This window comes from Schistocerca piceifrons, chromosome 3 (assembly GCF_021461385.2).
Source record: "Schistocerca piceifrons isolate TAMUIC-IGC-003096 chromosome 3, iqSchPice1.1, whole genome shotgun sequence".
Classification (NCBI taxonomy): Eukaryota; Metazoa; Arthropoda; class Insecta; order Orthoptera; family Acrididae; genus Schistocerca; species Schistocerca piceifrons.
Genome location: NC_060140.1, coordinates 201,943,064 through 201,957,486, shown reverse-complemented (window position 1 = coordinate 201,957,486; position 14,423 = coordinate 201,943,064). Strand labels below are relative to the sequence as shown.

General features: G+C 47.1%; 1 protein-coding gene across 1 annotated transcript in view; it reads right to left on the bottom strand.

Moving 5' to 3' along the window:
• LOC124789578 (luciferin sulfotransferase) overlaps positions 1-4,881 on the bottom strand; it is a 73,007-nt gene extending 68,126 nt beyond the window's left edge. The window contains exon 1 of the mRNA XM_047256983.1: positions 4,770-4,881. Coding sequence (XP_047112939.1) covers positions 4,770-4,837 — 68 coding nt within the window. The 5' untranslated portion in view covers positions 4,838-4,881. The remainder of the gene's footprint in view (positions 1-4,769) is intronic.
• Positions 4,882-14,423: the final 9,542 nt, after the last annotated feature.

The following is a 14,423-nucleotide window of genomic DNA, read 5'->3' as shown; positions in this document are numbered from 1 at the left end:
TCAGGATGGCCGGACGCGGGATTGAGCCGTCGTCCTCCTGAACGCGAGTCCAGTGTGCCAGCCACTGCGCAACCTCGCTCAGTGCAGACGGTGACGTGTAAGGGGAAATGCTGATATAGTAGGCGCTCGGCGCCGAAACTGCAGCGTATAACTTCACCACGTCATTTTGACACTATAACTGCTAGGTCGCTGGAGTTTCCAGAAATAAAAAAAAAAAGTCAACTTGAAGTGTTCCAGACAAATCCGATACGTGACGAAACCGAATAACAGACCCATGCGACACATTTTATTGTCGTTTACACGCAGTTACCATTGTTACCGAGGTGGTTATCACAAAGCGTGAACGTGCGTGGTTTTCCTTTCAATTCATGCTCTAAGGGCTGCTAGCTTGTTAATGTACAGAATATCTAGTAATAAATCAGTACTTTAATGCACAGCGCTAAAAACGGCAGTACATTTCCAGTATGCAACCGATGTTTTTAAAGACCGATAAGTCAGTATTACTACGTCGATGTATCGATACTTTTCTTCGATACATCGGCGGCTTTCTGATACATCTTCTGAATATCGATATATCGGAATCCCGACAGTTTTAAAAATATCACCGGCCTTAATGATATTGCATTTGTTCCATATAATGTCAAAATTTCACGGTGCAAATTTCTGTGTGCAATTTAGTCGTTTTTCCCACCAGGATAGTACAGAGGAATTGCATCTGCAGCAAACCCTAAACACGTACTCTCTTCCGACAATACGTCTCTATTGTCGCACAATGGTTCTCAGCGTGGGAAGACATTTGACTTTCTGAAGTCCTTACGTACATGCATATTGTGTGAACGACCAAGCGGTACACGGCGGAGGATACTTTCTACCACCGTTAGTCAGTCCCTTTCCTTTTCCGCTCGCAAATGAAGCGCCTGTCTATATGCTTCGGTAATTGCCTTGATTTCTCTCATCTTGTTCTCATTGTTCTGATGCGAGATACGTGTTGGTGATTGTAGGGTCGTTTTGCAGTCTGTCGCAAATGCCACCTCTCTACACTTTCTGAATACTGTTTCGCTAAAGGAAAGCAATGTTCCCTTCAGGAATTCCCATTTCGGTTCATGAAACATTTACGTAGTACTCGCACGTTAATCGAACCTTCCGGTAACAAACCTAGCGGCACGCCTCTGAATTGTTTCCGTGTCTTCCTTGAATCCGACGTGGTAGGGATCCCAAACACTCGAGCAGTTCTCAGCAATGGGTCACACTAGCGTTCTACAAGCGATTATTCGCCTTCCCTAGAATCGACAATACGTGCTTGTTCCATTTCAAGTCGCTTTACAACGTTAAGGCTAAATATTTAATGTACATCTACATCTTTTACATGGATACTCTGCAAATCACATTTAAGTGCCTGGCAGAGGGTTCATCGAACCAGCTTCACAATTCTCTATTATTCCAATCTCGTATAGCACGTGGAAAGAAAGAACACCTATATCTTTCCGTACGAGCTCTGATTTCCCTTATTTTATCATGGTGATCGTTCCTCCCTATGTAGGTCGGTGTCAACAAAATATTTTCGCATGCGGAGGAGGAAGTAGGTGATCGGAATTTCGTGAGAAGATTCCGTCGCAACGAAAAACGCCTTTCTTTTAATGATGTCCAGCCCAAATCCTGTATCATTTCTGTGACACTCTCTCCCACATTTCAAGCTAATTCAAAACGTACTGCCTTTCTTTGAACTTTTTCGATGTACTCCGTCAGTCCTATCTGGTAAGGATCCCACGCCACGCAGCAGTATTCTAAAAGACGACGGACAAGCGTAATGTAGGCAGTCTCCTTAGTAGGTTTGTTGCATTTTCTAAGTGTCCTGCCAATAAAACGCAGTCTTTGGTTAGCCTTCCCCACAACATTTTCTATGTGTTCATTCCAATTTAAGTTGTTCGTACTTGTAATACCTAGGTATTCAGTTGAATTTACGGCTTTTAGACTAGACTGATTTATCGTGTCATGACTGTATCAAGCAGCATCACTAATAATGTATTCGAACGTTACAGGATTCTTTTTCCTGCTCATCTGCATTAAAGTACATTTTTTCCACATTTGGAGCAATCTCTCAGTGGTCACATGAAACAGAAATTCTATGCAAGTTTCCCTGTATACTGCCACAGTCGCTCAAATATTACGCTTCCCGATTCACTTCAGCGTCACCAGCAAACAGTTGCAGATTGTTTCACACCCTACCTGTTAGATCGTTTTATATATACATAGTGTCCCAATGGGAATGGTCAGTATTCAGGGATGTGATAAGAGCGACTATACGAAACAAAAAAGTCTAGTAAACATGGGATCTAAAATGCGTACCTTTAGAACAATGAGCACTTGTTCAGTACAGTAGCGAAAATGAGCAAGTTATCATAGTTTTTAACGTACGCGTTTTTGAGTCCATGTTTACTGGAGTTTTTTCTTGTTTTGGTCCATACTATCACCTCTGAAAATATGGAAAGCAAAGAGCTTGCAGTAGAAGAGGTTTATTTCACAGTACCGAAGATGAAGAAGCTCTAAAAACTATGCATTTTAGAGCCCATGTTAACTGGCTTTTCTGCTTCGATAATTCAAGAGCAGTGTTAATCGCATTTATTATTGTTATAATACCGCCAATCGGTTTCAACCCGACGTAGGGGTCATCTATGTTTCCTGCCGTTATGTAGACAGGAGTGACACCATCAGCAGTCGACCAGTGGTGTAAACGCCCAGAAGATGACCCCTACGTAGGGTTGAAACCGGTTGGCGGTATTATAACAATAATAAATGCGATTAAGACTGTTCTTGAATTATTGATTAATCATACTAATCGCTGCTTCTCTCCACAACCATGTTGTCCAAAAATTTTCTGCTTCGAATGGGTGTTCCTGACATATTCCTGAATGTCCATTATAATTATTCGGGCTGTTATGCGTTGTCGGTTGATGAATTCTGTGTCAATTCCCAACGTTTCGTCCCCCTCTGCGGAGGACATCTTCAAGGGGGTCTGTAGCTCAGTAGCGAGCCAGTGGGTGTGTTGGACCTTCCCTCGAGCTACAGGCCCCATTGAGGATGTCCTCCGCAGACGGGGACGAAACGTTGGGAATTGACACAGAATTCATCAACCGACCACGGCATAACAGCCCGGATAATTATAATGGACGTGACATTTCCGGCCGTGAAAGACTACATTTTAGTATATTCCTGAATACCGACCATCGATCCTGAGATACAGTGTGTACATCTACATCTAGATCTACATTCTACATCTACATCTACATTTATACTCCGCAAGCCACCTAACGGTGTGTGGCGGAGGGCACTTTACGTGCCACTGTCATTACCTCCCTTTTCTGTTCCAGTCGCGTATGGTTCGCGGGAAGAACGACTGCCGGAAAGCCTCCGTGCGCACTCGAATATCTCTAATTTTAAATTCGTGATCTCCTCGCGAGGTATGAATAGGGGGAAGCAATATATTCGATACCTCATCCAGAAACGCACCCTCTCAAAACCTGGACAGCAGGCTACACCGAGATGCAGAGCGCCTCTCTTGCAGAGTCTGCCACTTGAGTTTGTTAAACATCTCCGTAACGCTATCACGGTTACCAAATAACCCTGTGACGAAACGCGCCGCTCTTCATTGGATCTTCTCTATCTCCTCTGTCAACCCGACCTGGTACGGATCCCACACTGATGAGCAATACTCAAGTATAGATCGAACGAGTGTTTTGTAAGCCACCTCCTTTGTTGATGGACTACATTTTCTAAGTACTCTCCCAATGAATCTCAACCTGTCACCCGCCTTACCAACAATTAATTTAATATAATCATTCCACTTCAAATCGTTCCGTACGCATACTCCCAGATATTTTACAGAAGTAACTGATACAAGTGTTTATTCCGCTATCCTTAAATCATACAATAAAGGATCCTTCTTTCTATGTATTCGCAATACATTGCATTTGTCTATGTTAAGGGTCAGTTGCCACTCCCTGCACCAAGTGCCTATCCGCTGCAGATCTTCCTGCATTTCGCTGCAGTTTTCTAATGCTGCAACTTCTCTGTATACTACAGCATCATCAGCGAAAAGCCGCATGCAACTTCCGGCACTGCGTGCCTGATCCCAACATACTAATACGAATGTTCTCGTCCTCATTACTTTTCCACGGGTTTTTATGTATATTGGACCTATTCGTTAACCCTCAACTGTGCTGGTATTTTCGGGTTGCCCTTATACACACCAAATTAGAACATTATGTTTTCAGCAGACTGCAACATTATGAACAAATGCAACGCAGTTCCTTGAGAGACATGTTACTGACAAGTTTTACATGCTAAATGGGCAAATAAACTAGAAAAGTGAAATGTTTATGGTTCTTGTTGGTGTGAGCGTGACGTGCTGCCGCTCGGTAGTGAAGTATGCGAAACAATTACCACAGTTATTTCCTCGACACAGAAACGTTATACAAGATAATTTACGGATCGTATAGCGTTAAACAAACCAACCTAAAATCTCTATGAGCTCAGCACTGTCGTAAATATTAATGAGAGCAATTGTCATTAACGGTTAGCGTGTACCGAACAAAAGCAATCTTGTCACTTTCCTGGGGCACTCCTGGCTATACCAACGTCTGCGATTGAACACTCGCCGTCCAGGACAACGTAATGGGTTGTATTACGTGAAAAGACTGTGGTGCATTCACCCTATGACGGTTTCGCGAAGCAGCCGGCTAGGGATGACCTCGGACAATGACGGGACGTACCTGTTGCTCGCCTCCTTCCTCTCGGCGCATGCCGCTTGTACACTCCCGCTCACGGCTACCGCACTCATCCCGCTGTCCTGTGCTAGCGCTGGTTGCTGGTTCCCGAGCACTCGTGGTCCCGTGGACTAGCCGCTGCGCGCCAACGCCGGCGAGTTTTACACCGCCCCGGCTCCCGGTATGCTTTCCCTTTCTCCGGCACGTGACCCCGGCACACGCGGCCCCAGCGCCAGCAGCATCTTCGCTTTCCTCCTTTCGTAATCCCTGCGATCCCCACAACGACCTCGAGGGCTAACAGCCGTAAGCAGGGGTTGTCTGCGCTCTGAAGCAGGGTACCGCATTCTGGTGGCGTGTCCGAGGACGGATGCGAGTCTGGCAAACGGCGAGGATTTCACGATATTTTTTTTTCTTTTTTAATTTGGAGAAGTTTAGAAATTTCTTCGCTGCTGAACGCACCGGAGAAAGCCAGTGGGGTGGGGGCTGGCCGGAGAGGAAGACAGCGGGGTGGAGAGGGGTAAGCAAGCATGAAATGTGGAGCCGGCAACCGGTTCCAGCGGAAAAAGGCGGCCGGAGAAAGTGGGCGGGTGCAGACGCACGCGGCCGCCGCCGCCGCTCCCTGGAGCTGGAATTGGAAGCGGCGCTTGCAGCAATTACGATGCTGTTCTGGCGCCTCCAGCGATCCCAACCGCTCCACACCCTCGTCATCAAGGACGCTTTCCCATTCTGTTCCACACTTCTGTTCACAATCCCACGATCATTTACGTTGGCATATGGCAAGTTTGCGTGCAGCCCAATCTTGCCGTTCCGTGTGACTGTTGGCCAGGTTGGTTGATTCCGTAGCTCAGGACAGCTGACAGTAAGTTGCCGAACGCAGCACCAATATGTATAACTTGAACAGACAAAAATTTGAACAAATAAAAAATTAATTACGTAACTACTTTTTCGAGGTGAAAATTTTATGACTACCTCATAAAAATAAGACGCACCACGAAGGAATTGTCCGAAAATCGATAGATGTGATATATTTATACGGTCGCAGGTTCGAATCCTGCCTCGGGCGTGGATGTGTGTGATGTCCTTAGTTTAGTTAGGTTTAAGTAGTTCTAAGTTCTAGGGGACTGATGACCTCAGATGTTAAGTCCCATAGTTCAAATGTTCAAATGCGTGTGAAATCTTATGGGACTTAACTGCTAAGGTCGTAAGTCCCTAAGCTTACACACTACTTAACCTAAATTATCCTAAGGGCGTGGGCCCGTGGGAGGACTCGAACCTCCACCGAGACCAGCCGTGCAGTCCACGACTAGTCCCATAGTGCTCAGAGCCATTTGAACCATTTGAAAGAAAAGGACAGGGAAAGGGAAAAGGAGTAGATGTGCAGAGAAATGAGAGAGAAGGAGATGGACAATCGATCTCCTCCTACCCCATCTCGCTCTCTGTCTAATTCTGCCATCTCTCTTTGTCCATCGCATCCTCAACCCTCGTTCTGTCCATCGCCTTCCCTCCCTCTCAATCCACGTCCTCCTCCCTCCTCTTGCTGCCCATCTCCTCCTCTTCATTCTCCTCCTCCTCTATCTGCCCTTCTCATCTTTCCTCTCTTTCGCCAACTCATCTTTCCTCTTTCTGCCCATCTCCTTCTCTCCCATCTATATATCTATCTCCCCTTCCCTTTTTCTGTCCTTCTACTTCTCTCCCTCATCTCTGTACATCTGCTCCTCTTCCCGTTCTCTGTCCAAATTCTCCTTCTTCTCTGTCCATCTCTTCCTTTTTCCTTTCCTTGTCCATATTCTCCCCGCCCCTCTCTCTGTTCATAACCACCTCTTTCCTTTCTGTCCATTTCCGAGTACCCCTTCTTCTCCTTCGTATTATTTCTGTTCAGTTCCTCCATCCTTTCCCTGTCTTTCCATCTCCTCCTCAGACCTTCTCTCTCCACGTTGTCTCCGCTAGCCTAACAGAAGGTTGTGGTTCTTATCCCCACAGTATTTCCTTGGGGATGGTAACTAACACGTGTACCGAGTCTCAAAAAGGTTCAGATGGCTCTGAGCATTATGGGACTCAACATCTGAGGTCATCAGTCCCCTAGACTTAGAACTAGTTAAACCTAACTAACCTAAGGACATCACACATATCCATGCCCGAGGCAGGATTCGAACCTGCGACGTAGCAGCAGCGCGGTTCCGAACTGAAGCGCATAGAACCGCTCGGCCACAGCAGCCGGCATTTCTACATCTACATCTACATCTATACTCCGCGAGCCACCTTACGGTGTGTGGCGGAGGGTACTTATTGTACCACTATCTGATCCCCCCTTCCCTGTTCCATTCACGAATTGTGCGTGGGAAGAACGACTGCTTGTAAGTCTCCGTATTTGCTCTAATTTCTCGGATCTTTTCGTTGTGATCATTACGCGAGATATATGTGGGCGGTAGTAATATGTTGCCCATCTCTTTCCGGAATGTGCTCTCTCGTAATTTCGATAATAAACCTCTCCGTATTGCGTAACGCCTTTCTTGAAGTGTCCGCCACTGGAGCTTGTTCAGCATCTCCGTAACGCTCTCGCGCTGACTAAATGTCCCCATGACGAATCGCGCTGCTTTTCGCTGGATCATGTCTATCTCTTCTATTAATCCAACCTGGTAAGGGTCCCATACTGATGAGCAATACTCAAGAATCGGACGAACAAGCGTTTTGTAAGCTACTTCTTTCGTCGATGAGTCACATTTTCTTAGAATTCTTCCTATGAATCTCAACCTGGCGCCTGCTTTTCCCACTATTTGTTTTATGTGATCATTCCACTTCAGATCGCTCCGGATAGTAACTCCTAAGTATTTTACGGTCGTTACCGCTTCCAATGATTTACCACCTATGGCATAATCGTACTGGAATGGATTTCTGCCCCTATGTATGCGCATTATATTACATTTATCTACGTTTAGGGAAAGCTGCCAGCTGTCGCACCATGCATTAATCCTCTGCAGGTCCTCCTGGAGTACGTACGAGTCTTCTGATGTTGCTACTTTCTTGTAGACAACCGTGTCATCTGCAAATAGCCTCACGGAGCTACCGATGTTGTCAACTAAGTCATTTATGTATATTGTAAACAATAAAGGTCCTATCACGCTTCCCTGCGGTACTCCCGAAATTACCTCTACATCTGCAGATTTTGAACCGTTAAGAATGACATGTTGTGTTCTTTCTTCTAGGAAATCCTGAATCCAATCACAAACCTGGTCCGATATTCCGTAAGCTCGTATTTTTTTCACTAAACGTAAGTGCGGAACCGTATCAAATGCCTTCCTGAAGTCCAGGAATACGGCATCAATCTGCTCGCCAGTGTCTACGGCACTGTGAATTTCTTGGGCAAATAGGGCGAGCTGAGTTTCACATGATCTCTGTTTGCGGAATCCATGTTGGTTATGATGAAGGAGATTTGTATTATCTAAGAACGTCATAATACGAGAACACAAAACATGTTCCATTATTCTACAACAGATTGACGTAAGCGAAATAGGCCTATAATTATTCGCATCTGATTTATGACCCTTCTTGAAAATGGGAACGACCTGCGCTTTCTTCCAGTCGCTAGGTACTTTACGTTCTTCCACCTGTATTTGTAGCGAATTTCATCCTGCAGTTTCGCTTTCACGCAGCTAAATGTTTATCATGTCAAATCTCCTAAACTACGTATCTTACGATGACATATTTTTGCGGAAAGTATATGTGAATACTGTCTGCAAAACGTGTCGCGAATGCAGTTAGCAGTAAAGCAGTAGTAAATTGAAACGGCATGCCTGCTGCGACATTTTTACTGTATGGACAGTGAAAATGTAGTAAGCGATAAAGTTGTTTCCTTTCTTTGTTTTGTGGGACTGTCAGCGAGAAAACGTTTTTATAAAGGTTTGAAATTATGTGCAAAATTTGTTGCAAGTTAGTAACTGGTCTCGTGCGTCGTGGGGCATACTTATTTTTCGACCCCATCCCCCACCCCTGATTGTTCTTACCCCCACAACGACTCTTTGAGACAGCAATTGATATGTGTACAAAGATCGGTTGGAATCTTCTCAGTGGCTTAGGAGAAGATGTGAAACATACTATATACTCATACATACATATGTTTTTGTAATATGTATGAATTACTTCGACATAAAAGAAATGAGACAGAATTCATTCCCACGGAACTGCACAGCTGGATATTGAATCTGAAACATCACGAAAGTGATCTGCAACAAAGTACTACATATTTGGATATGCAATTATTAGCGTTTTAATGGAACAATACAAAAAGAAAGAATGCCATCAATTTTCTTCATATACGGTAAGGGTAGATTAGACGGCGGGTTTTCATATAAAAATAGCATTTGAATCTCGGCTGTTCGTGTGAAGATCATGTTACACCTTGTGTAAGAAGAAGAAACATCTACAAGCGGAAGGGGCGTGGTCTTACGAGATTGTGATTTATCGTTCTGCAGCATTACTGCTCGTGTTGGTCGTGCACTTTGGATCAGGAAACGGACTTACAACAAGCGGACATACATACACTGATCAGCCAGAACATTATGACGATCGACCTACTATCGATATAAAGACATCTAGGCGATAGCAGCGTCTCCTGGCGAGGAATAACTGCTACTCAGACACACGCACGGTGCATATACACTCCTGGAAATGGCAAAAAGAACACATTGACACCGGTGTGTCAGACCCACCATACTTGCTCCGGACACTGCGAGAGGGCTGTACAAGCAATGATCACACGCACGGCACACCGGACACACCAGGAACCGCGGGGTTGGCCGTCGAATGGCGCTAGCTGCGCAGCATTTGTGCACCGCCGCCGTCAGTGTCAGCCAGTTTGCCGTGGCATACGGAGCTCCATCGCAGTCTTTAACACTGGTAGCATGCCGCGACAGCGTGGACGTGAACCGTATGTGCAGTTGACGGACTTTGAGCGAGGGCGTATAGTGGGCATGCGGGAGGCCGGGTGGACGTACCGCCGAATTGCTCAACACGTGGGGCGTGAGGTCTCCACAGTACATCGATGTTGTCGCCAGTGGTCGGCGGAAGGTGCACGTGCCCGTCGACCTGGGACCGGACCGCAGCGACGCACGTATGCACGCCAAGACCGTAGGATCCTACGCAGTGCCGTAGGGGACCGCACCGCCACTTCCCAGCAAATTAGGGACACTGTTGCTCCTGGGGTATCGGCGAGGACCATTCGCAACCGTCTCCATGAAGCTGGGCTACGGTCCCGCACACCGTTAGGCCGTCTTCCGCTCACGCCCCAACATCGTGCAGCCCGCCTCCAGTGGTGTCGCGACAGGCGTGATTGGAGGGACGAATGGAGACGTGTCGTCTTCAGCGATGAGAGTCGCTTCTGCCTTGGTGCCAATGATGGTCGTATGCGTGTTTGGCGCCGTGCAGGTGAGCGCCACAATCAGGACTGCATACGACCGAGGCACACAGGGCCAACACCCGGCATCATGGTGTGGGGAGCGATCTCCTACACTGGCCGTACACCACTGGTGATCGTCGAGGGGACACTGAATAGCGCACGGTACATCCAAACCGTCATCGAATTCATCGTTCTACCATTCCTAGACCGGCAAGGGAACTTGCTGTTCCAACAGGACAGTGCACGTCCGCATGTATCCCGTGTCACCCAACGTGCTCTAGAAGGTGTAAGTCAACTACCCTGGCCAGCAAGATCTCCGGATCTGTCCCCCATTGAGCATGTTTGGGACTGGATGAAGCGTCGTCTCACGCGGTCTGCACGTCCAGCACGAACGCTGGTCCAACTGAGGCGCCAGGTGGAAATGGCATGGCAAGCCGTTCCACAGGACTACATCCAGCATCTCTACGATCGTCTCCATGGGAGAATAGCAGCCTGCATTGCTGCGAAAGGTGGATATACACTGTACTAGTGCCGACATTGTGCATGCTCTGTTGCCTGTGTCTGTGTGCCTGTGGTTCTGTCAGTGTGATCATGTGATGTATCTGACCCCAGGAATGTGTCAATAAAGTTTCCCCTTACTGGGACAATGAATTCACGGTGTTCTTATTTCAATTTCCAGGAGTGTAGTATCAGTGAGCGTGCTGTCCGTGTGTAGTAAGGGGGAGGCGCGCGTTCTACCTGAGTCTGACCGAGGGCAGATTGTGTTGCCCTCGACGCTCGGCACGAGCATTTCGAAACTGCACGACTTGTCGGATGTTCGAGGAGTGAAGCGGTGAGTGTCTTCAACACGGAGCGAAACCAAGGTGAAACCACATCCAGACGTCGTAGGGTTGGGCGGCTACCCTCATTACAAATGTCAGAGGTCGTAGGCTGGGCAGACTGGTAAAACAGGACAGGCGGCGAACTGTGACGGTACTAACACGAGACTTTAATGCTGTGAAGAGTACAAATGTGTCTGAACAGACAGTGCACCGAACACTCCTAACGATATGCCTTCGCAGCAGACGACCCATGCATGAGCCAATGTCAGCACAACGACATCGGCAACTACGACTGAAATGGGCACGTGGGCGTCGACGCTGGACGTTGGCGCATTGGCAGAGCGTTGCATGGTCTGACGAATCCCGATACCTTCTTCATCATGCCGATGGGAGGGCGCGGATCCGTCGTCCTCCAGGGAAACATCTCCCTGATACCTTTAGTGCGAGACGGGGACTAGCTGGCAGCTGATCCATTATGCTCTGTGGAACATTCACGTGGGCATCCATGGGTCCAGCGAAACTCATGCAAAGCGTCATGAGGGCCAAGAAGTATCGTACATTGGTTGCAGGCCCGTACAGCCCTTCGTGGCTATCGTGTTTCCTACGGCAGTGGCATATTTCAGCAAGATAATGCACCATGTCACAAGGCCAGGAGTGTGATGGAGTGGTTCGAGGAACGTAGTGGTGAGTAGCAAACTGATATGCTCTCCCTCCAATCGCTAGATCTGAACCTGATCGAATACATCTGGAACGTGATTAAAAGTGGCGTCAGAGCTCATCGCTTCCCTCTCACCCTTCCCCGGAATTCAAGGGAATTAGGTGACTTGTGTGCGCAGATGTGGTGCCTTCTGCCTCCAGCAACCAATCTACATCTACATACATACTCAGCAATCCACCATACGGTGCGTGGCGGAGGATGATCGTACCACAACTAGCATCTTCTCTCCCTGTTCCACTCTCAAACAGTCGGCCGCGGTGGCCGTGCGGTTCTAGGCGCTACATTCTGGATCCGAGGGACCGCTACGGTCGGAGGTTCGAATCCTGCCTCGGGCATGGATGTGTGTGATGTCCTTAGGTTAGTTAGGTTTAATTATTTCTAAGTTCTAGGCGACTGATGACCTCAGAAGTTAAGTCGCATAGTGCTCAGAGCCATTTGAACCAAGCCACTCCCAAACAGAACGAGGGAAAAATGACTGCCTATATGCCTATGTACGAACCATAATCTCTCTTATCTTATCTTTGTGGTCTTTCTGCGAAATGTAAGTTGGCGGCAGTAAAATTGTACTGCAGTCAGCCTCAAATACTGGTTCTCTAAATTTGCTCAATAGCGGTTCACGAAAAGAACGCCTCCTTTCCTCTAGAGACTCCCACCCGAGTTCCTGAAGCATTTCCGTAACTCTCGCGTGATGATCAAATCTACCAGTAACAAATCTAGCAGCCCGCCTCTGAATTGCTTCTATGTCCTCCCTCAATCCGATCTGACAGGGATCCCAGACGCTCTAGCAGTACGCAAGAATAGGTCGTATTAGTGTTTTATAAGCGGGTTCCTTTACAGATGAACCACATCTTCCCAAAATTCTACCAATGAACCGAAGATGACTATCCGCCTTTCCCACAACTGCCATTACATGCTCGTCCCACTTCATATCGCTCTGCAATGTTACGCCCAAATATTTAATCGACGTGACTGTGTCAAGCGCTACAGTACTAATGGAGTACTGAAACATTACAGGATTCTTTTTCCTATTCATCTGCATTAATTTACATTTATCTATATTTAGAGTTAGCTGCCATTCTGTACACCAATCACAAATCCTGTCCAAGTCATCTTGTATCCTCCTACAGTCACTCAACGACGACACATTCCCGTACACCACAGCATCATCAGCAAACAGCCGCACATTGCTATCCACCCTATCCAAAAGATCATTTAAGTAGATAGAAAACAACAGCGGACCTACCACACTTCCCTGGGGCACTCCAGATGATACCCTCACCTCCGATAAACATTCACCATCAAGGCCTCATTGCTTCCATGCCACAAACTACCGCTGATATCCGCGCCAAAGGTGGACATATCGGCTATTAGGTAGATAGTCATAATGTTCTGTCTGATCAGTGTAAGCGCATCCGTAACCACGCGGACAATGCAGCGACGTCTGGTGCACCACTGATTGTCAACACGGCGACCATAGTTACGACTTCTCTAGACGCGACAGCAGAGAGCACCATTAGTGGTGCACCCAACAACTTTGGACAGAGGAATAACCTAACGATGTACAGGGTGTTTATAAATGAATATAGGGGTTTTAACGCTTTATAATATTAATTACATTAAAGGTACAATTATAAATGATATGTCAAATGAAAGAGCAACTCAAACAGTTGTGTTTGGCACCAGTGCGCATGCGCAGCGCGCAATGTTTCCGCCGCAATCCGCTAGATTGGTTGAACTTCACTGTGCCCAAGCGCTGGATAGGCCGCAAGGGACCCAATGACAGGGCTTGCTTTGCATGCCCTCCACGTTCACCCGACCTAACGTCAGGCGATTTTTTCCTTTGGGGCTTCACCAAGGATCGTGTGTACGTGCCTCCGCTACCCTGAATTAAGAAACCGGATTGAAGCAGCTGTTGCTACAATCACTGAAGACACACTTATCAACGTTTGGAAAGGATTGGATTGGATTGTTCGGGGGAAGAGACCAAACAGCGAGGTCATTGGTCTCATCGGATTAGGGAAGGACGGGGAAGGAAATCGGCCGTGTTCTTGCAAAGGAATCATCCCGGCATTTGCATGAAGTGATTTAGGGAAATCACGGAAAACCCAAATCAGGCTGGCCAGACGCGGGATTGAACCGTCGTCATCCCGAATGCGAGTCCAGTGTGCTAACCACTGCGCCATCCCGCTCGGCCAACGTTTGGAAAGAACTCGGCTATAGACTTGATGTGTGCTGTGTGAAAAATGGTGCTCACATTGAACATTTATAAGGTTCTTGGTAAAACTGTTTGCGTCGCTCTTTCATTTGACATATCATTTATATCTGTAAGTTTAATAGAATAAATATTATAAAGCGTCAAAACCCCGATATTCATTTATAAACACCCTGTATTTTGAGACGGGTCCTGGTTCTGCTTACAGCACCACCGTGAACATTTCCTTTTGTGGAGGCTCCGAGAAGGACAAGCGAAGCCGGATTGCATTTCTCATCGGCATACTGTCTCTACACCCGGCGTGATTATATGCGGTGGCGTTTGCCACACAACACGCTCACCTCAAGTATGCATATCTGACGTGTTGACACCGAGCACTATGCCCTGTCTTCGAGGTCTCCGTGATGTTATCTTTCAGCAAGGTAATGCAAGACAGTATGTTGCCCGATTTGATGGTGCAGTGATTAGTACCGTGTGCCATCGAGCACAGTAATATGATACTGTAAGAGATGCTTGT